The sequence below is a fragment of the Nannospalax galili genome, unplaced genomic scaffold (assembly GCF_000622305.1).
Source record: "Nannospalax galili isolate Female #2095 unplaced genomic scaffold, S.galili_v1.0 scaffold513, whole genome shotgun sequence".
Taxonomy (NCBI): Eukaryota; Metazoa; Chordata; class Mammalia; order Rodentia; family Spalacidae; genus Nannospalax; species Nannospalax galili.
The window spans coordinates 2,852,124-2,874,556 of record NW_008334861.1 but is presented as its reverse complement, the minus strand read 5'-3'; the positions used below and the strand labels follow the sequence as shown (position 1 = coordinate 2,874,556).

The 22,433-nt window shown below is 54.7% G+C and overlaps 2 protein-coding genes across 9 annotated transcripts in view; both read right to left on the bottom strand.

The window, feature by feature from the left end:
- Positions 1–1,310, bottom strand: part of Atp2b3 (ATPase plasma membrane Ca2+ transporting 3) — a 69,227-nt gene extending 67,917 nt beyond the window's left edge. For 5 of the 6 annotated variants that reach the window (XM_017797263.2, XM_017797259.2, XM_017797260.2 and 2 more), the window contains exon 1: positions 1,085–1,309. The gene's annotated coding sequence lies outside the window, so the exon portion shown is untranslated. Of the gene's footprint in view, positions 1–1,084 lie in introns of all 6 variants that reach the window. The other variant, XM_008829524.2, reaches the window with a different exon arrangement.
- Positions 1,311–10,448: 9,138 nt separating this feature from the next.
- Positions 10,449–21,687, bottom strand: Bgn (biglycan). Of its 3 annotated transcripts, none has more exons than XM_017797258.2 (9): positions 21,527–21,674; positions 18,877–18,987; positions 14,728–14,979; positions 14,252–14,364; positions 13,515–13,728; positions 12,785–12,895; positions 12,522–12,615; positions 12,240–12,378; positions 10,822–11,113 (listed from the first exon to the last, which is right to left on the bottom strand). In XM_017797258.2, the coding sequence occupies exons 3-9, from the start codon at positions 14,966–14,968 to the stop codon at positions 10,916–10,918; spliced, it is 1,110 nt and encodes a 369-aa protein (XP_017652747.1). In that variant the 5' UTR covers positions 14,969–14,979; positions 18,877–18,987; positions 21,527–21,674; the 3' UTR covers positions 10,822–10,915. The 3 variants fall into 3 exon arrangements, with proteins under 3 accessions (XP_008827740.1, XP_017652747.1, XP_029417690.1); XM_029561830.1 differs by having other exon boundaries at positions 18,881–18,987; XM_008829518.3 differs by lacking the exon at positions 18,877–18,987 and having other exon boundaries at positions 10,449–11,113; positions 21,527–21,687.
- Between the last annotated feature and the right edge of the window lie 746 nt (positions 21,688–22,433).

Below are 22,433 nucleotides of genomic sequence, written 5' to 3'. Positions count from 1 at the left end.
GAGATATGGGTGAGGGAGTGTGTGCAGGTGGAATCTGCCAGGCTGGTGCCAAACTCCTTGTAGAAAGTCAGGGGAGATCTGAGAGGGGATTTGATCCTGCAGCAGAGAGGGACCCACTTTAGGTCAGAAACCCAAGGCCCCATCTGTGAAAGGAACAGTGGCAAACATCCAGTGGTGAGGGGAAGATCCTGACCCCTGCCTCCCTTGTAGCAGGAGAGTGACCGAGGTGTGTTTGCATGCTCCCCCACTCTCCATGAGTCCTTGGCCAGGGCTCTTAGTCCTGAGTTCCTGCCTGACTGACTGCCTGCACAGGTGAGGCACCAGGTCCCTTGAATGAGGACCCTGCCTTCTGCCCCTCTTTTGGCCCAGTTACTAAGCCCCATAGAGGCTCACAGGAGGAAGACCAGGTCAAAGAGAGAGGAGCGGGTCCTTCCAGGCTCTGGAGATGCTGCCACTAGCTCCACATTCCAGGATAGCAGAACTAGAGCCTTCAACCCCAAGAGCACTGAGGCTCTTCATCACCGAAGCCCTCTGGCCAAGGTCACACAGGTGAGGAGGGGAAGGCAGCTGTTTGCAGAGATGGAGAAGGACTTGTTCAAGTGTGGCCCTGTCGCTTGCCAGTGGCACTGACTATGTGGGCGTGCAGGGGACAGTGTGGGAACATGTAAGGGGGAGGATGACACAGTATGGAGGCGCGGGGGAGGGGGTGCCTCGAAGCTTTGGGAAGGTGCGTGAGCACGGGCCAGACTCACCCCAGGCCTGGCTTCTCTGGCTGTGCCTGCCTGGAGCCCCAGCCCGCAGCCTCCAGCGGCCTTGTTCTCTAGACGCAGATGCGCGTGCGCGAGGGATGCGGGGCGCACAGTGCGGGTGCTGGGCGCTGCCCGCCGCCGGCTCCAGGGCCCCGGGGTGACGCGTGCCCGCGGTGCCGCAAGGACACGCAGGCCCTAATGTTGGGCGCAGGTGCCTTGGGCGGGAACCTGCGTATCCCCCACCTACCACCGCGCCACCTGCTGGGCCGCCCTTTCGCCCCCGCGCTCTCCTGCGCCCACCCCTTCTGAGCCCGTGCGCCCCGGGCACCACTTACCCCAGCATGGGCACAGCCGCCACAGCGGCCTCAGCTCTGGCTCTCGCTGTCGCTGCGGGAGGGCGCCCTAGGGGCAATGATCCGCTCCAAGGACGGAAAGGCCCGGGCACGGGGTGGCCTGGCCAGCAGCGCCGAGCAGGACCCTCCGCGTCAGGCGAGGGCTGTGGCCGAGTGCTCCCCACGCTCCGCACAGGCGGCAGCGGGCGACGCGGCGCGCTCGACTCCAGCCGCAGCCTCTGGCTCTCGCTGTCGCTGCGGGAGGGCGCCCTAGGGGCAATGATCCGCTCCAAGGACGGAAAGGCCCGGGCACGGGGTGGCCTGGCCAGCAGCGCCGAGCAGGACCCTCCGCGTCAGGCGAGGGCTGTGGCCGAGTGCTCCCCACGCTCCGCACAGGCGGCAGCGGGCGACGCGGCGCGCTCGACTCCAGCCGCAGCTCTGAGCGCAACCCCGGCACTGTGTTTTTAAACCTTCCTAGGTGGACAGCTCTGGCCCTCCATAGCCATGTGGGGGAGGGGAGCCTCCAAGTCAGTTCTCCCAGAAGCAACTGTCCTTGTCTTGAAGATAGAATCCTGCCAACCAACAATAATACACCTGTGTGAAGTGTTCCTACCTTGTGGTAATGTGTGAGACAGACCTCATCTCCAAAGGAAAAAAGAAGAAGATGAAGAAGAAGAAGAAGAAGAAGAAGAAGAAGAAGAAGAAGAAGGAGGAGGAGGAGGAGGAGGAGGAGGAGGAGAAGAAGAAGCAGGTGGAGGGGCAGTACACCGCTGAACAAGCTCAGGGGACAAGGTGCTCCCAAAGCCTTGCGCCCGGTGTGCGTCCTTCTGTCCCCAGGATGTGAGGGAATGCCAGCACTTCCTAGCCTGGCATTGCCCTCCAAGGACACTGGCAGAGTAGCGGTGGGCGTGGTTGGAAACTGGGGGATAAGAAGCTGCTGATGCAGAAAGTCCCCCCATGTGACCAGGGCAGCAGGTTGCCATACTTCTCAGGACCCCCTGCCCTTGGGGATTAGGGCTAATTTGTAGCATGGGGTCTCTGGGCTCTGGATAGGCTCCTGTGGTTGATGGTTATCTGAGGCTGCCTGGTAAACGTTGGGAGTGCAGGCATCCAAACACATTTCCCCAGAGGAAAGCTGTAGTTTACAACAGATTTTCACTCTGTGACCCCTAAAGTTATCGAATGAACACTATTTTTCAGGATATAGTAGGGGGAGACTGCACATAACTGGACACTCAGAGACAGGCACAGGGCACATCCTAGAGTAGATGCCCACCTGTACCCAACAACACACATGTGCACCAATGAGGGCAGCCACTCACAAGTGTGTGCCCTTGGACCTCCAGAGGGGAGCTGCACCTGCCACTAGTCTTTAGAGCCCAGAGCTTCCCAGCTACAGGAACTGCAGATGCTCTGACCCCAGCTCCTGCCTCACCATGGTCTGTGAGCAGGGGAGGGGGCAGAGAAGGCTGAGCCTCTGGGAAGGTCATGATCCAAATCCTGTGGTCAATTCATCTGCTGGAGCCACAGGAGAGAGAGAGAGAAGGCTGAACACCCAGGACCCCAAGGGTCCTATGCACCAGGCTGGGGCTGAGTGATGGAGACACAATGGTGACCACTGAGAAGGAGTGGCTGTTAGTGACTGTGCTCAGGTGCTTGGTGTAAAGGCTATGGGGAAACCATTGACTGGGGGTAACAATACGGTGCTGGGGCTTAGGAAATGCCTCTATTGAGGAGCTGCCACCATGACAGACATCTACTTAAAGCACAAGAAAGCACTGCTGTGGTTCCCCTGACCCCACCTCCACCCTGGAGCCAAGGGACTGTCACATCCCCATAGCCAGACCCTAGGAAGCAGCTAGTTCTGTAGAAAGCCAATGAGATCTGGGGTCCCACAGAACTAGGGCCAATGCTGGCACTTCTCAACACAGGCATGTTGTACATGCACACTCCCATAAACATTCGCACACCCACCCCACACCCATCCAACATGCACACTTATGGGTTCACACCCATCCATACTCATCAACATACACATTCACATGCTCGCCCATCCACTTATCCAACATGTACACTCACACATTCACACTCACCCCACACGCACACTCACACATTCATACCCACTCCACACTCACCAACATGCACACTCACACATTCATACATACCAACACGCCTTCACCTGTTCACCCCCCCACTCACCAACATTCACATGCTTACCCTACCCCACACTCACCAGCACACACTCACTTGTTTACCCCCACACTTACCTGTTTATCCATACCCCTCATGCTCATTCAACTCACATACATGCTCACACCCATACCCTCACACTCATTCAGCATCGCTGACTTGTTCATCCCCATCTGCATCCCTATACTCATCTAACACATAGTCACATGCTCACTCACACTCAAAGAAGGTCATTTAGACATATTTTCTCACATTCATATAAGTTGGCCCACACAGTCACCTACACATGCTTATTGCTTCACAAAGTCACATTCTCTCTCTCTCTCTCTCTCTCTCTCTCTCTCTCTCTCTCTCTCTCTCTCCACACACACATACACACAGACAGACACACACACATCTAGGTATTCACACATGGGCACTCACACAGTTAATCATACATACTTACAGTCATGCTTCACAGTCATGATCACTCTTTCCCTCACACTCATGTTCACACACACTCATTCGCACACTCACCCACACCCATGCACCCTTCCTTTCTGCTGCAACAGAGGTGGCTGTCTTGGATATTGGCTCTCCTGCAGGTGAGGGACCGCCAGCACGGTGTCAGTGGCTGCAGTGTCTTCTGGAGGTCCATGGCTATCCAGGAGCTTTGACGTGCACAGGGAATCTGCAGCTGATTCCTCAGGGCCCGGGCCCATTGCAGGGCCTTGGCACACTCCATGATTTCCCACTGTCCAGCATAGGGAAACTAAAAGTAGAGCTGGCCCCAGCTTCCCTGAAGAGCAACTCTAGGCTGTGGGTATCACAGCTGGCCACTTTGCAGTTGCTCTTAACCCCATATTCCTGATGAGTGAGTTGAGGCTGGGGGAGGGGGCACCAGATACCATCTAAAGCAAGTCAAGAAATGGGGTACCAAAGGAGGGCAGAGGAGCCGCAAGCACAGGAGTGTGTCCTGAGGGCCGTGGCCTTCCTCCCCCAACTCACCAGATGGGTCTCCTTTGAGGCCTTGCACAGTGTCGTGAGCACCCTGTGGTGTCAGTTCTGAGGGCCCCTGCTCCAGAGTGAGAGGAGGGAGGAGCACTCTGTCTGGTGGTCCCAGTGGGGCTTCCCTTAGATAAAGGTGCACCATTGCTGACAGTGAACCCCTCAGTAATTGTGTACCATCTTATCAAACTGGTTTGTAGCTCTGGTAGGAAAAAATGAGGTAGGGCACCTAGAAAGGGGATCTACGAAGAGAAAGGGGTGTTGACAGGACAGTCAAAATTACCACCCCCACATATACACCTCAGGGTCCTGAAGTGGCTGTGTGTATGGAAGAGAAGAGACTCCTTGACGCTGTGTCACTGCTTTCTCTCAGGGACCAGGGACCATACTGATTGCCCATGGGGGGCATGATTATTTAACTGAGGGCCGAAGGCTGTCCACACAGGGGGACTGGCACCAGCATGGATGACTACTTGGCTAAAGGACCTGACACATGCTGCCCTAGGCCCAGTCTTTCCCTTGACAAATGAGAAAGCAAGTTGAGGGTATTGGAGCTAAGGTGACCTGCTGATGCACTGCCCAGGGCTGGCCTAGCCATGGGTTAGCTCTACCACATAGCTTCATGATAAGTGACCAAGGCCAGATGGCCAGGGAATAAAGTATTATGGAAATCGCAGTCACTAGCAGATGTGGGCCTCAAGCAGCTAATGGCCAGGAGAAGGAATGGCCTCTTTTTTATGGTTCCAGTTGGTTGGTCTCCCTGGGGTCAGAAGGGAGGGTCCCAGTCTTAAAAGCAAGGAGGCCTGAGTGCTGGGCCAACTCTGCAGTGTCACTGGCAGACCTTGCTCACTGGCAGATTCTCTCTGTTCCTGCCACTAGTCTTTAGAGCCTCCATCTGGAAGAGGTGCGTGAGGACAGCTTTGCTAGAGAGTCCTACCTTACATCAAGCCCTGTCATCTGCATTTAGAATCTTTAGGGGACCAGCTCTAGGGAGGTCCATGGTGGGAGCAGGCCAGTTCAGTTCCTGACCCTATTCCTCCTTTCCTCTTGGTCCGACCCCACCCCTACTGTGTCTCGACCTGCCTCCTCGGGAACCTCAGGCCCTAATCCTCTCATGTTGTTCATGTTTTCTCCTGGGAAACCTCAAGAGAGGCTGCCTTAGCCTAAGAAACTTGTAGAAGCAGCCAGCTGGCCATCTTCCAGCACGGCCTCCTAATGCCCAGCCCCTTACTCTCCTGAGTCCTTAGTCCACTCTCTTACACCATCACCAGGCACCTCTTCTTCATGGGCCCTACAGCTGTCCACTCTGCTTCCCTGGCCTCTGGGCCATGCCCCGTGCTTGTTCAAATTTCCATCTGCTACTTGTGGCTGTCACAGCCTCCTCTGGGATAGCGGTTGGTCTGACCCAGATGCCCTGATCCCTCTGGTGGGCTCTGACCTATCTATCCCTCTTCTCACCTCTAGTCTTTCTTGGCTGACATCACAGCCCTTCCCCAAGGCTCCAGAGTCAGTGTCTACCTGCAGCCCTGGAGTAGGCTGAAAGGAACGCGGTGTCACTTTTCCTCTCACCCCCACCATTGGAATGGGGTGCTATTTGAAAATAGGGTCTTTACAGATGTGACTGACTGAAGGATGGTAAGCTGAGGAGACACTCCTGGGTTCTCCAGACAGGCCCTGTGTGCAGTGAAAGTGTCCTCCTGAGAGGGAAATAGAGACAAATTTCCCATACACAGAGCCTGAGACCATGGGACAACAGAGGCTTGGCGATGCAGCCACAAGCCAAGGAGCAGTAGGAGTCACCCATGAGGAGCTGCGAAAGGCAAGAAGCATCCTCCCAGACCTCCATGGTGAGTACTGTGTTGCCAACACTTGACCCCTAGAACCACAGGGGAACAACTCATGTTGTTTTGTGCCATCTGTGATCATTTGTCACAGCAGCCTTGGGATACTCAAAGAAACCCCAACTGGGTCATCAAGGAGTGCCACCCTTCAAAGTTCTCTCCACAGCACACCTGCAACTTTCCAGCCTGCTTGGCCTCAATAGACTCCATACCTGGGAGTTCTGGAATGATCTGGTCAGCTACGGTGTATGTGTATGTGTGTGTGATGCACCCACACACACGCGCACACAATGACTTTAAACACCACTCCTCCTGAGTGCAGTCAGCTCAGTATCTTGTACACTCAGTATCTAGTACCCTTTTCTCTGGCCTCCCTTTGTGCAGTGGGCACGAGTACTCTTTCAGCACCAGGTTACCCTGGATTTTCCAAGGCCCTAAGGTGTGTGTGTCCTTCCCAGAAGGCAAGAGAAACAAGGACACTAGCTCAAGCATCAAGAATAGGACCTTTACCTCTTCCCACAGCTCCTGTTTCCCTGACACAGCATGGAGTGCTCAGGAAAGCCCTGGAGCACACCCTCTCAGAGCATCCCAGCTACTCCCACTCCCAAACCGTCCACCTGCCCCTCTCAGGCCCTTCAAGGAGGAATTGTTTCCCCAGAGGCCCTGTCCCCATCTAGGCCTTGGCCCAGGATACCTGGCCAGCTGCCCCTTCTACAAGCTCTGACTTGTTTAAACCCAAGCAGCAGATTTGGCTTAGGCTCCAGCTGGGACCCACCAAATACATAAGGATCCTGACTTGAGATAAGTGCTCGGAAATATTCCCTATTCCAGTCCCATGCTCCTCAAAGCCACTCCTTGGCACCTACCCCATTCATGTAACAGCCTCTCGGAGTCAGCTGCTCTGTGACATGCATGACTAGGCATTTGTATATGTGCTCTTATGTGCCCATGAGTCCATGTATGTGTTTCTCTGTGTGCATGTGTATAAATGGCCATGCCTGTGTAAGTTTATGTTTGTTTTGTGTTTATGTGCACATGTATATGTTTACTGTGTATCATTAGTGTGTGTTTGCCTAAGTTTGCACTGTTTCTGTCTTCACACACATGCTTATATGTGTATATGAGCTTTTATGTGTGCTCATGTGTGCCTGTGTATGTGTTCATGTGTGTCTCTGTTGTGTGCTTCTCTATCTGCCTGTGTACTTATATGTGTTTGTGCCCATTCATGCATGCTTATGTGTTGTACACATGCACAAATTTGTGTGTTTATGTGTGCATCCATGTGTTTTTGTGTCTCAGTGTGTTCATGTGTGCGAATGTGTGTGTCTTCATGGGGTCTGATGGCTGCCCAGCTGACCCCTGCTTCGAATCGCCTTAGGAGCTGTACCTCACAGCCCTCGTGCCCTTCCCGCATTGTGCCCTGCTCTGCACCTCAGGCCACTTGGGTGCCATAACCCTGCACTTCACCCTTCCTTCCCTCCTCATTCAGTCTGGTCCCAAGCCCAGGGACTCCTACTCAAGCAGGCACTGGACTGGAACTTGTCCGCTACCTTTCCCAGTGCTCTGCAGTGTCACCAGCCTGGGGTTTCCTGTGACCAAAGCCAGGGCCCAGGACATAATCCTCCTTTCTAACTCAACGAAAATGAATATGAGGAGCTGCAGGTTCATAGGAGTCATCTTAATGTCACCGTGAGTTTTTTGGGACAGAATCTCATGTAGCTGAGGGTGTCCTTGAACTCCTGATCTTCCTGCTTCTACCTCCCAAGTGCTCTTACAGGACTGTGCACCACACCTGGTTTCACTGTGATCTTTAAAACTCATTATTACCTAATAGCTTGGAATACATTCAATAGTAGAGTGAGACAGAGGGATTTTAATACATGTATTAATACATATATTAAAGACTTCTTTATTTTTATATGTATGTGTGTGTATGCCTGAATGTATGTATGTATACCATGTACATGCTTGGTGCCCGTGGAGGCCAGGGACACTGGAAACCCTGGAACTGGAGTTACAGGTGGTTGTGAGCCACCATGTGGTGCTCGGAACCAAACCTGGGTCCTCTGTAACAGTAGCAAGTACTCTTCACTGAGCATCTCTCGAGCCTTGAGGTTGAGAAATTTATCTGCTCCTCATGGCCAAGACCAAGTGCTCTGAGGATGGAACCTGTGTTCAACCACCACCCACCAGCTTCATAGGCTCTTGCCTAGGGCCTTACAGGCTGTGGTCCAGACAGTGGGATGCTGTCTATGGGGTACTTCCTCTGCACTAACCACCTGCATAATGCTTGTCCCTTGAGCTTGTGGTAGCACTGCTCCACTGGGTCCCTGAGCTGAGACTTGCAGAGGATAACTATATGAACTTTCCTGAAATGAGAGGGAGCCAGAGGAAAGGAAGGGGGAATAGCTGAGGAGAGAGGCAGGAAGGGAAGACAGATGCAGCAGCGCTATGGGGGTACCTGTAGAGGCAGACCCTGCTCCCAGACGTCCTCCAGAGAAACACATACTGGGCTGCATCTTTCTGTCTCTACCAGGCCCCAGTGCTACCTGCCCCTCCTTCCCACCAGAAAGGGGACCTGACTGAAGCCCTGACTCCTGGCCCTTGGCCAGTGCCCTTGCCTTGTGTCTGCCCAGCTCAGCAGAGATTGCCAGGCTGTGGAGCACATGCCCCAGAATAGTGCTATGATGCCGCCGAGTGACATTCTATCGCTGGGCCACCACACTGAGTGACACCTCCCATCCTCAAAAGAAGCCTGGGGACACTGGGCACCCCTGGTGCCAGGCCAAGCTTAAGAGTATGGCTGTGTGTGAGGATCCACACACAGTGCCTCTGGATGCATCCCTCCTGGGCTGTCACTCATACAGGCCCTGGCTGCTCTATTTTTGCTGGCTGTCTGCAGCCGTGCAGGGAAGCCCCAGTTCCCATGACCTGAGTAGGAGGCCTTGGGCTTATCCTGGGCCCACTTTAGCCCTCTGGGGGATTGTTGCTTTCCAGGGTAACTCATGTCCCTAGTGGGCATGCTTCCTTGGCCCTGAACTGACACCTACCTCAGGATCTAGCCTGTAGCCTACTCTTAGCTCTCCTGGCCCCCAGAGGGACATGTGGGGTGCTGAGTGGGAAGGCAAGCCAGGCTGGTCCAGATGGGAGCACCAACACACTGCCTGGCACCAAGGATCCATGCTCTCTGCCCTTTCCTAGTGTTAGCACAGGTGCTGGTCACAGCCTAGACTGCAGCTGGGTTCTAGCATTACACTATGCCCCAATTACATCCAGACAGGCAGACAGGACCCTGCTTGGATATTGAAGCTCTCCTTCTGAAAGGAAGGAGCTTAGCCTGGTATCTCACAGCCAGCAGGCACTTGAAAAATGTTCCTCAGATGCACACACCTCCTCAGGTGTTCTCTGCTTCTGGTGTCTAGCTTAAGAAAAGCTGGGACTGTGGAAGGATCTGGAAGAGGAAACAGCGGTCCTGGGTCTTCTTTCTGGTCATATGGGACCCCCTTTTCCAGTTCTGGACCTGACACAGAAGAGGACCTTCTTCTGAAGGCAAAATAGCAACAAAGAGGAAACATAAGTTATGGTAGGAGCATGGAAAGGCAGAGCCTGAGAGGTAGCCTGAGACCCCTTGTCTCTGCTCTTCACTTGATGCCCAGCGCTGTTGCAGACAGGCACACAGAGTTGTATTGCACAGTGTTTCTTTAATTGAAAGACAACTGACCTCAGAAGCAGCACTACTCCAGCTGACTGTGACTGCTCACACCCCCAACACAACAGGGACTCAGAGATGAGGGAGGGGGACCTAGCCATCTTGGGGAGAGGATAGGGGCCAATGCAAACTGCTGCTGGGCACTTTGGTGACCTGCTGGAGCTCTCCAGTGGGGTAGGAAGCTTCCCACTCCCCATCTTGATAGAGGAACGTGGACACCTCCGTGGACAATGCGAACAGTATTTTGAGTCTTCCCCCTTCCAACCTCCACCAAGGGCTGGTGGCTAGCACCAGGCAGGGCAGTCAGGGAAATAGCTGCCCCTAGACTTGTTTGTGCAGGGAGTGGGCAGAGACCTGTGAAGCAGAAAGCGGGGGCAGCCTAGGGAAGATGGTCAGGGTGTGAGGAGAGGAGAGGAGAGGAGAGAGAGAGAGAGAGAGAGAGAGAGAGAGAGAGAGAGAGGAGAGAGATAGAGAGATAAAAAGAAGGCAAAGCGGGGGGGCGGAGGGGCACTGCCGCAGAGAGAGAGAGAGAGAGAGAGAGAGAGAGAGAGAGAGAGGAGAGAGAGATATTAAGGAAACATAACGGGGTAGAGGAGGGGCACTGCCGCAGTAGAACCAGGTGGTGGCTGGGATGGACAGGTAGTGAATTTGTTACAAATGGAACACCGGAGGCCAGGGGCAAGAGGCAGGGCCCAAGAAAGCTAGACACTACTGTGGATGAGGATGGGGAGGAACATGTGCCTGGGTGGGCAACAGCTGGAGCAGTGTGCTGTTTCCACCCTTGCTAACCCCTCTTGACCTGCAGACCCATAGCCTCAGACATCTGGGTTTCAGAGTGAACCAAAAGAATGTTTTAAAGGGGAGCCTCTGAGTGACCATAGGGGGATGGTAGAGCATCTCAGAAACTGAGAGAAGCAGGCGATGGGGCCAGGTCTTTTGCCCATGTACACACTTGGGAACCAGGGAGAGGCTGTGACGGGGCAGTGAGTTAGCATTGGGGAACAAAGGTAGGGGACTTTGCTTCCTTCCTTCACCTCCCCCTCTGGGACACCTGCCTGTGTTTGTCAGACACCCCTACCACGGCCACCATAGTAGCTACTACTGCCTCTACTTCTTGTAGTTTCCAAACTGGATAGCTAGGCGGTCAGTGACGCAGCGGAAAGTGGCTGGCTGCACCTCCCAGTAGGGCACAGGGTTGTTGAAGAGACTGATGCCGTTGTAGTAGGCCCTCTTGACTCCGAAGCCCATGGGGCAGAAGTCATTAACGCCCACCTTGGTGATGTTGTTGGAGTGAAGATAGACCACCTGGGGGTAGAAGGGTATGGTCAGGGTTTTCTGTCAGGACCCAGTGCCGCAGATCACCCTTCCCAGTCTGTCTCTGCCTGGGAAGGTGCTGTGAGTTTCAAGCAAGATGGAGAGCAGGCATATGAGGGGTTGGCCCTGCCTCCATCCTGGGCCCCACCAGCCACTTCAAGTTTGTCATTTCCCTTTAGTACATCTGCACCACTCTTTGAGGGCTAGTGATTAATTCTATGGTTGAGAGGACGACACTGAGGCTTGGGCATGTTGGTGGATGTTGGCCATGATTAGGGCACTGGTGTATGATTGGGCTAGTAGGATCAGGATGATGGGCTCAGTGAGGTGGTGAATGGGCAGTTGAGAGGGTGGGCTGGGGGGCTTTGTTTGGTGGAGTGAGGTTGTAGGAAGTAAACACTGATCTTGACATGATGTCTGTTTAGGAAAGATGGTGTCTTGGGTTTACAGAAGGTCCCCGGTCCTCCCTCTGGGTTCCCTGGACTCTAGGCCTGCTTCTGCCTGTGCCCTGAGTGGCACAACAAAGCAAGACCCTTCAGGGAGGATAGTCTCTTCTTCCAATCCTCAGGGATACTTGCCCTCTAGCAGCACTCCCAGCTCCATCCCCTCACCTCCCACCCCAGATCATTGAAGCCACTCTCTTGGCAAAGAGTGGATAGGATGAGAGACCCAGGAGTCTGGGCTAGGAGCTCACTGGTGGTAGAAAGGTTAGCAGCCACTAGAGGGCGCTCTCAGCCTGGCGTGGACTGTGCTGCCCCAGCTGAGGATAGAAGTGCTTCTACCATTGTGATTGGAGTGGAGCTCGGGAAGAAATTGAGCCGTGAGCAGAGCTGGGAGAGATCTAGTTTGCCCATGTGGCTGGAAGCTAAGCCAGGGAGAGAGGGCTCCTTCCCCCCAGAAACCCCACATGAGAGTTGGCACTGTCTCAGTGCAAACAGGGTGCAAACAGGGAGTGGACACTGCTCAGATAAGGTCAGGATCAGGACATGGGACCCAGAGAGGAGTACAGGTTCTGTCCTGCTCTCTACTCTGGGTCCCTGAAAAAGAGGGGCATGGAGACAGGCAGCAAAGAGGCTTGTGCCGTGCGCCCACCCAATCTTGGAAAGCCAGCTCTCACCTGCAGGAGCTTGAGGTCAGGAAGGCCGGCAGGCACCCGAGATAGCTTGTTGTTATCCAGGTGTAGTTCCCGCAGGGTAGGTAGGAAACTCAGGCTCCCATTCTCAATCATCCGGATCTGGTTATGGCCCAGGCCCAGTCTAAAGATAAGTGAATTAGAGGTCCTTAGAGGCTGGAGGGGAGGAGGACCCTAACACAGGGCATTGGGGATTTGGGTGCCACCCTATGACCTGCCCCACTGGTTCATGGAGACCTGAGGCCTCTAGAGCTGCCTCAGCCCCACCTGTACAGCTTAGAGTAGCGAAGCAGATCCTCCAACTCGATAGCCTGGATTTTGTTGTGGTCTAGATGGAGTTCATTCAGGGTTTCAGGGAGATCTGCCCGGAAGAAAGCATTTTGGGAGGTGAGTGTAGGGGCTGAGGCAGACCAAAGGTTTGCTCTGTACCCTGGGTGAGGGGGAGGGCCCTATGGAGCCCTGCTCAAGTACAATGAGCAGGCCTCACCCCCATTGGTGCTCTTGGAGGGCAGGCAGGGCCACCTTCTTACCTTTGGGGATGCCAGTGAGCTTGGCCTCTGAGATGCGCAGGTAGTTGAGCTTTAAGCCATCAAAGGCTCCTGGTTCAAAGCCACTGTTCTCCAGGGGGTTCCCACCCATCTCTAGGAGAAAAGTCCTGTCAGCCCTGAATCCAGTCAGTGACACCACACATACCACCAAGGCTCCACCAAGCTGGAGTGGGGCTGTGCTGATCACTGGCTGTTTCCACCTCCTCTAGAAAGCAGTTTATGAATTTGCTCAGCTAATGGCAAATGCCAGGATGGCTTACCCAAGGGCCCTGACTGTGGTCTTGGCCTCTGGGAGCAAGGAAGCAAGAGGAAAATGTGGAAACCTAAAGATGAACACAGAGTGTCCAGAAAGCCATCCAGCCCCTCCTGTTGGCCTTGGTGGTCCACTGCTCCTCTTCCGTCTCTACTACTCCAGTTCTTCTCTGTCCTGTACCCTTAACTCACAATTATCACCCAAATTTGGGCTTTGTCTAGAGACATTCTAGACTTCATTTACATTGTTTCTTGAGAATTTCTTGATCTGAGTGCCTTTAACATCATCCCCAGTGCCCCTCCATAATACCTCGAATGAAACACCTGAAACATTCTGTGAGGCCCACTGGGCTTCTCCATGACTGCGCAGAACAGCCCAGGACTCATGTGTCTTTGCTGGAAGAGGTCTCCTCTACCTGACTCCTTTGTGCCCAATGCCAAGGTGGGAGACTGAACTCACCGATGCAGTTCATGTTCCGAAGCCCACTGAACACACCCTTGGGCACTTTGCGGATGCGGTTGTCATGGATGCGGAGCTCCACCAAGGAGCTGGGCAGGTTAGGAGGGATCTCTACCAGGTGGTTCTTGGAGATGTAGAGTTTCTGAAGCTTCCGTAGAGGGCTAAAGGCCTTCTCATGGATCTTGGAGATCTTGTTGTTCACCAAGACCAGGGCCTGAGGAAACATAGGTGACCAAAATAAACCTCCCAGCTCCCCACCCTACCTCCTTTCTTTCCCTTCTGCCTCTGCTTGTTGAGCTTGCTACTGATGGCACTTGAGAGATGTCTGTACCTGACTTAGCCTCAGAGAGGTCAGTCTGTGCTGGTGGGTAGAGTGCAGGGCAAGGAGTCCAAGCTGAGGCTAGCTCTAAGCTTCCCTGGAAATGCCACTACTGCCTAGGACACTCTCCTAGGCAGTTTCTTCATGAGCTACAAGGGAATACATACTTTCTGTGCTCCTTAGAAGAGCCAAGAAAATGCAAAACTTTCAGTCCAAAAGGGGACTGACCTGAGGGATCTTGTCTTGCACCCACACATATGACCCATAGCCTTGGGAGTTGCTATTCCAACTAGCTCCAGGCTTATCTCAGGACCCCATTGGTCTCCAGCCCCTTTCACTACCCACATGCCATCCCCCAGCCACAAACTTCCCATCTCCTCCAAGCTCCTCAGAAAGGATGAGGCAGGAGGAGGCTTACGTAGAGGTGCTGGAGGCCTTTGAAGTCATCCTTGCGGAGCTCAGTGATGTCATTGTTCTGCAGGTCCAGCAGTGTGGTGTCAGGTGAGATCTCCTTAGGCACAGTCTTCAGACCTGGGGGCCAGCGTCATCACCAGCATAAGTCTAGATTATCCAGTCTGCTGTCACAGCTTATGGGAAAGGGTGGGCACACACACACATATGGACACACACACACACACACACACACACACACACACACACGAACTGTGAACTAAATGGATGCCAGCTCCAGAGCTTTTCACATGCTTGTAGCCAGACACTGGACACCCTCATGGACACATGCCATGATCCTCCAGCCTGCAGAGATGCTTAGCATTCCCACCCTCATTGTTCCACATCCATTTCACAGGATAGCCTGTGTTCCCTTTACTAGGCTCTCCCAGGCTGCGCCTGTGCCGTTTTGCACACTCTTACTCCAGCTGCCCAGCGACTCACCCAGGTCAGAGCACTGAACAACCCGCAGGTGGCAGTGGCAGCCAAAAGGACACATGGCACTGAAGGTGGGAGTGACAGAGTCCATGTCAGGGACACCTGAGGTGGTGTCTGCGCCTGAAGCCTCCTCATCGTTCATCATGAGCAGACCATCATCCAAAGTGAAGTCCCAGAAGCCCTTCTGCTCAAAGGGCAGTGCCTGGCTCAGGGCCAGCAGCAAGGCAAGGAGCCACAGGGGCCGCATGGTGGATATGCCTGAGAGCCAAGGGAGAGGAGGGCCTTAGGTTAGCACCAGCACTACCCTTTGAGCCTTTTCCTGCTGTCTCCTGTGTGTGTGTATTTGTGTATTGGTATGGTGTCCCCCATCCCTCACCAGGAATGGCTAGTCCAGGCCAGGAGGCAGGAGAGGGAGGAGGCATGGGTAAGAGGCACCAGGCAGGGTGGGAGTGTTGCCTGGCCAGGAGGGTGCCTCTTTCCACTCCTCTCCCCTTCCTGGCAGGACTTGGTTTCATTGGGCAATGAAATATCTTCCCAATTAGCTCAAGGCTCTGTCCCCCCCCCCCCCCGCCGCCACACCACTGAGTCAGCTAGAGCCTGCCTCACTGCCTCAGGGCAGGGGGTCAGTGAGGCCAATTGGAAGCATGGTTGGGGGAACCCAGCTATTGGCCCCTGCAGGCCACCCTGCCAATCCCTCCTGAGAGAGAGAGTTGGGGCTCAGGGCAATTTGGATACCGATTAGTTTAGTTTAACTGGGTGGTTGGTGAGTCATCCCCTTCGCTGCCTGAGCCCCTCCATAATCCCCATGGTTCTCTGAGAAGGTCCAGAGGCCAAGGCATGAGGAGGAGGACGTATGCTTCAGGGGGGGGGGGGGGGGGGGGGAGAGAGAGAGAGAGAGAGAGAGAGAGAGAGAGAGAGAGAGAGAGAGATCGATCCTCTAAGGCAGTAGCAGCAAGCAAGGGACCTAGGATTGAAGGATTGGCACTGTGTTTAACTTCCTATCATCCCCTAGGACCTCACACCACAGAATTAGGGGCTCTCATATCTGCCCTCTTGTACTTCTTTTGTGCCCACAGTCATGGCATCTTGGAGAGGTTCCCAAGGGGAGCACGCTGCTGCCAGGGTGGCAGGGCAGAGTCAGGCTTGTCTGGAGGCCCCCCAGGCTGAGGCAGTGGGGTGGGGGCGGAGACACTGAGCTGTCTGAGCCTGTCCCTGGCATCCACATCTCCTGTCTTTTCCTCCTGCATTAGATACTGCCCAAGCAGGGGCTACTCTTCAGGACCAGGCCAGAGCTCAGCCTCTGCTACCACCCCCACTTGTCCAACTTCCTGGCAAAGGCTCAAGCTGTTTTAGTCTGCTCTCTCCATCTGCTAAATAGGGAATCCATGTCGGACCTGCTTATCCCCCAGACTTGGGTGGACAGGGAGCCCAGGCTCCTGCAGACTTGAAGCAACCCCAGCCCAAGGAGGCCTCATCTGGGGTACATTTCACTGGAAGATGGGATGTTTGGGGCTCCAGCTGGGCTAGGTGAGTTCCCTGGGCCATCTCCTGGCTTGGTTAGACCTGGGCACAAACATTGCACATCTTGCAGCTGTTACTCCTAGGATAAACCTCATCCAGTGGTGTTGCTTGAGCACCCTGGAGGAAGGCATCCCTCAAGTGGTACTCATGGCCTGTCCTGGCCTCCATTTTATACTTGTGGACTGAGGGGCCTGCACACAGGTGAGAGCTGAGTGCTTCTAGGCAAGAATGGAGCAACCGTCCTGATTTCCCAAAGGTCACATAGCAAAGTGGGGGACACGGCCAAAGGCTTGGCTCACTTTCCTTCTCTCATGAAGAAGTGAGCTTGGTGATGACTCCTGAGGTCACAAGAAGTCCCTTGCTGGGGGAGTGCCCAGCTTCCCTTGCTCCTTCTAGGGAACCTCAAATGCTACAGCCTCACCTGCCCATCCTAGGCTGGCCCAGCAGGACCGAGGAGAAACCCCAGAAGGTCTTGGCCCCAGAGTGGCTAGAAAGCCTAGTGCTCCCTACCTAAGTAGTCACTCCCCTTCTTCCCTCAGCTGGCAGCTTCCAGGGCAGAGTGGGGTTCTCGCGCAGGGCAGATGGACCAGAAGGGCTGGGAGGAGCAGAACTAGTAGAGATCAGGCAGAGGAGGCTGAAGGCAGGCTGGAGACTAACATGGAATGGCAGGGAAGGAGGGAGGCACAGCCTCCACCCCTCTGCGCTAGCAGCCAGCCTGCCTACCCCTTCTGCCAAAGTGGCTACCCCACAGGAGGATGAGTCAAGGCTGGAATTTCTGCCCAGTAGAACCCTGAAGTCTATGGTACCCATAGTCCACCTGGTGGGGCAGTCTGGCCAGGCCAGGATCAGGGAAGGTGGTATGGATAAGGGGTGAGTGGCATAGAGGATGATCTATCTGAGAGACCAATCCAGAGCCTTTGGAACCTTGCACAGTGGCCCAGAGGTCTCCACAGGGCACTCTTGTCCTGGGCAAGGAGTCTTCTGAGAGGCCTTGTGTGGCCCTCAAGACACTCAGGACATGATGCTTCTCCAAGGCATTGCACCCTGTTCAGGACACACAGATACACATACACACACACACACACACACACACACACACACACACCCCTCAACTCAGGGAAAGGACATACAGGTCTCCTGGTGGGATCATAAGACTAGGCTTGAGTGTACAGGGTCCCTAGAAGAAATTCACCAGTTTGGAACAATCATGCCTGATGCTGCAGTTAGGTATGGGGTTCTCCAAGGGGCTAAGAGAGGGATACATAGAGACTGAAGCCCTTTGTCAGTCAATTCCAGTCCAGGCTCATCTTTGGGATCAGAAGCTCAGGCCCATATGGAGACAGGATAGGGTTTGGCTGCTTTTTCAGGGCTTCTGGCTAGAGGGGTGGGGGTCAGGCAGGCTTCCCAGCACAACCCTCATTTCCACTCAAAGAACTGGCACTAGACTCGGTACCCATACTCTGAAGGAGAGGGGGTATCTTAGACACAGAATATGCAGAAAGGGATCCCATTGAGTTAGGGGAGTGCAGAAGGCTTCCCTGCTGTCAGTACCATAAGTAGTCTCACTTTATGGATGAGAGAACTGAGGCCTACAGAGACGAGTTGTTTTCTCCTGAGTACCCTGCTTGCGCAGTCTAAACAGAGTCCAGCTCTGGTCTGAGCTCTCAGTCCTGCTGCTGGGTCATGAATGGGGGTGGCTGCTGGGGGACTCTGGGCTCATAAGTAGGCAATGCAGAGAGCCTGGGAGTGGGGAAGGAGCCCCAAATAGGGTGATGATGGTGGAGATAGTGCAGATAGTCTCACCTGCCTCCCTTCCCCAAACTCCTCACACTGAGCCCTCACCCCCATACGCTGAGGAGGGAGGCCAGGTTGTAGCTGGGAAGAAGTCTTCCATGGACAAACTCTGAGACCTATAGCAAGTCCTTCCCATCTCCACCTCCCCTCACCACTGGACTTGCAGGCCTCGGTTTTCCTTTGTTGGCCTCTCTGGACATGTCCTTAAGCTCCATAAAAGAGCTCTGAGCTTGCAGAGCACCATCTCCTTAGAGTAAAGGAAAGAAGTGGTCATCGTGGTGAGCTGGGCTTGGTGACCGCAGGTGTGAACAAGGGAAGGGGCTGGGTTTCCTGAAGCCTGTGCCACCACCCCAATAGGGCCCTCCTTGTCTGCCCCTCTGAAAGCCAGCGTAGTCCTCCATGTAGGACTGCACGAGGCCACGGCCAAGCAAGATGTGCTGGCAGTCCCTGAGAACACGGAAGGGCTGTGCCAGGCATTCACGCCAGGCCAAGGGCGGCAGGGGCAAGGCTTGAGGTCTGGCTGGTTCTAGGAGCTTGCCTGCAGATGTGGAGCTGGCAGCTGCCAAGATACAAACTCTGGGCGCAGTCTCAGCAGCCTCCTCCTGGAGCATTAGGCCTCACTGAACAACCCTACATGATTTCTGATCAATGTCTCACCTTCCACTCAGTTCCACTGGGACTGTGGGGATGGGGAAAGTTGTGACAGCGAGACAGGCAACACAAGGCACTGTTTTTCACTTTCCTCTGACCACCAAAGGTAAGCTGAGTGGAGGGGCATTCCTGGAGTCCCAGATCTATCCAAGGAGTCTTTGGTTGTAGGCTATAAAATGGGGTACTTACTTGCCTGGTAGAGGAGGGGAGGCAAGACCCAGCCTCCTGCACCAGAGAAGTTGGTCCAGCAAGCCCCAGCTTTCCCCCTGAGAACCCCCGAATCTGTTTCTTTTTGGAAGGCTGGAAGAGAGTTGAACATGGGGCAGGTGTGAGCCATACCCTTTTTTCTCTGGTGCCACCCCCAGTGAGGTTTGCAGAAAAGGCTCTATGGCTGGCCAGGGTGCAGTGTGTGGCCCCTGAACTCCCCCAGCCCAGTATGTCTGAGCACAAGGGGATAGGAGAGCCCTGCTGGGAAGAAGAGGAGAAGCAATGCAGACTGCTTCAGAATCCAACAAGAGTCAGAGCCAGGTTCCTCTGGTTGTCCTGCCATAGAGGGTACCTGTGCCCACTTTACAATCCTTGGCTCATCCAGGATTGGGTGTCCAAGTAGAGCCACCACTGCCCCAGCCCTTTGATGTGAGGCCCAGTGCTGGTGTCTCTCCAGTGGTCCTGGGGTTCATGGAGAAGGCCTGCTGCCAGGACTATTGGGGTGTGGTGGCTAGTCTGGAAGGTGGGTGGTGCATGTGGGAGCAGAGATCAAAGAAGAGCAGGAGGAAGTCATGGTGGGCATGGAAGATCTTCCTAACAGTCAGTGGGTACTGGGGGAATAGCAAGGAAGCTGAGGGGCTCCAGCAAGTGGAGTATCAGAGGTCCCTGGTGCTGGGGCTCCACTGGGAAAAGGCATGCTGAGAATCCTGTGGGACCAAGGACAAGTGACTTCTGGGACACACTCATGCCATGCTGTTTCTAGGGGGTTAGAGTCCATGGTGGGTAAGCTCAGGCGGAAAGACTGGAGTGGAGTCCCCACTCTATCTCACCCCCACACAGGGTGACAAGGAGTCAGAAATCCAGGGGGAGGATCCCAGTGTAGCCTCATTACAAGTCCCTCTTTTGAGGACTTGACAGTGTCACTGGAGGACTACAAAAGTTTGCTGCAAATCCCTTTTCCTCCCAGCCATTGGCGATTCCACAACAGCATAGAGCTTTGGAGGGACTGGGGAGAGGTTTGGGCCAGTGCTAGCAAGTCACCTGGCATTAATGGTCAGTGACTGGCACCCCTTTGGGCCCCTAAAACTGTCTGGTCCAAATTCCCTATGCATGTAGTAGGACTTTGGTACCTGCTTTGGGCAGAAGCAGTGGTAGACCTGAATCCTTGGGGATGGAAGGTGGGCCAGTGTGAGAGTGGGCCAGGGAGGTCTAGCTGCCACACCCATGTGGCCAGCTGGCCACGAAGCCTTTTCTACTCCCTGGCTCAAAGCCTGCTCCCATTGCCCTGCCCTAGTGGCTTGGAAACAACGCCACATCTTGCTTTCAGTATAGCCACACAAGCTCACCCCCTCTGGCCCTCAGCAGCCATACACGGTCATGTTCTACACAAGATACCCCTACCCACCCGCCAGCTCTCCCTGGGAATCTGACTTGCGCCTAGGGAGCATCTTCAGTTTGTCTCAACCCCAGTCACTATAGGGCAGAGAGCCAGCAGGCCAGAGAAGGACAAGACAAGACAGAAGCTCCTCAAGATGGAATTGGAGCCACCTGGATGCAAAGTCCTTGGTCTAAGGAGGGATCTCCCCTGCCTGCCCCAACTGTGGCTTCACCGTCCAGCCTCTTGCTCTGAGTAGATGGGAGCCTGGCCTCATCCTTGGAGCAGTGGCAGGGCGTTCCTGTCCCCCAGCCTTTACTGGCACTTGGTAGACACCCACATGGCTCCATCTCTTTTGCTTCCTCTACTAGATCCCTTGGAAGGCCCCTCAGGGCCCCAAGCCATGTTTGTCCCTGGTAATATGGCACAGTTGCCTCCTTTTCTATGTCCCAACTTAAGAGGGTTCTGGAAACAGAACTAAGATACCCAGGCAGGCCACCCAGGATCCTTATAGCTGGGGCTCTGTGGATCCACACCATGCCCAGGAGAAGGTGGAGACAGGGCATCAGCCTGTGAGGAATATCCAGCTAAGGGACCTGGGGTGTGCCCAGGAACACAAGTCTCTCAGCTCACTTCAAGGGGAGGGGGTGGCACCAGCACTGAATTTTCCATGTACCCCGTCCTCCCTGACCCAGCCACATGCCAAGTTCTCAAGAGAGGCTGAGCAGGGAAGCCAAGGCTAGCAGGAGTGGACGATGTGTCTGGGAAGGGTTAGGCTGTGGGTACAGCCAGCATGCCAGCCACTCAGCCCTGCCTCAGTGATGCTCTGGGTAGCAGACAAAGGGGAATCTCCCTCCTCTCTACCCGCTCTCCAGAAGCAGACAGGCAAGGCAGGGGCAGGCTTAGTAACTGAGCAAGGTCAGAGGGGAGAGGGAAAAGAAAGCACAAGGAAGAGGCAGAAATGGGACAAGGACCAAGGAAACCACAGGGTGGCGATGAAGGAGCACAAACCAGGAGCCTGTGGCCGGTGCCCTGGGAACTTAGAGAGGGCAGTTAAGGGGACAGTGGAACCATGGACACTGGGACAGCAAGATCAGAGATTGAGGCAGCAGAGGCAGCAGCAGGACTGGTGTTCGGTAGCCGGGTTACAGGCATCTCTAGGTTAATGAGGGGACAGCATAGCCAGGAACAAAGATAGGGAAGACTGAGGTCTATATGGAGAGAGTGGGGACAGTTCGGGGCTGACGCTGGCCCTACCTGGGGAGGGGAAGCAGCCAGGTGCAGGCTGATTAGTTGGTGGTCTAGGATATCAGGCTGTCGGTGTGTCTGTCTGTCAGTCTTGACCAACCGGGAACAGCTGCTCACTCCTGGGCAGTTCGTGGAGAGAGGGAGACAGAGGCGGTGGGAGGGAGGCTAAAGGCTGGGCGGGCCAGCAGACAGGGAGGGGCGGGGAGGGGGCGGGAGGGAAGCAAGGAGGGAAGGGGCTGGTGGAGCAGAGAGGGAGGGAGGGAAGGCGGCTAGGAAGAGGGGGCAGGCTTCCCACCCCCTTGGCAGCTTCAAAGGGAGCAATTTTCTTTTAGACGGCTGGGTTGTGCAGCACTCCTCCCCCTTATGCCCCCCCCAACCCTGGCCCCTACCTCAAGCACACTTTGAAAGGACACATACACTCACATTCAGACGGATCCTAGGGTGTCTCTGGGCAGGCACAATCTCATAGAGTCAAATTTTCCACTGCCCATATGGGGACACTGAGGTGCTTGTTGGCATGCAGCCAGGCAGAAGAAAGTGAGGGGGGGCAGTGGGATGAGGAGGAGATGGCCTCAGATGGCTAGGCCAATGAGTGGCCCTGGAATTCTGTCCTAATTCCACCCAGAACCTCTCTCCCCTAGTCTGAAACAAGGCGGTGGTTTGGGAGTCAGAGAAGTCCTGGATTGTAGGTTTCTGGAAGGGCTTGAGCTAGGTTCCCAGGGTCTCTAGTCTTGTCTGTGTGCCAGCAAGAAGACCGCCCCCAGATTCTGGGGACCTCTCTGGCTCACTTCCCTGTGACAATAATTGATTCAGAGAAGAGGAGCCCAGCCTATGATCTTCTTCCTCAAGCTGGGGAGGGGGGGACCGGGGACTAGGATGACACGGTGCCTTAACCACTGTCTCTGTAGGGGGCATT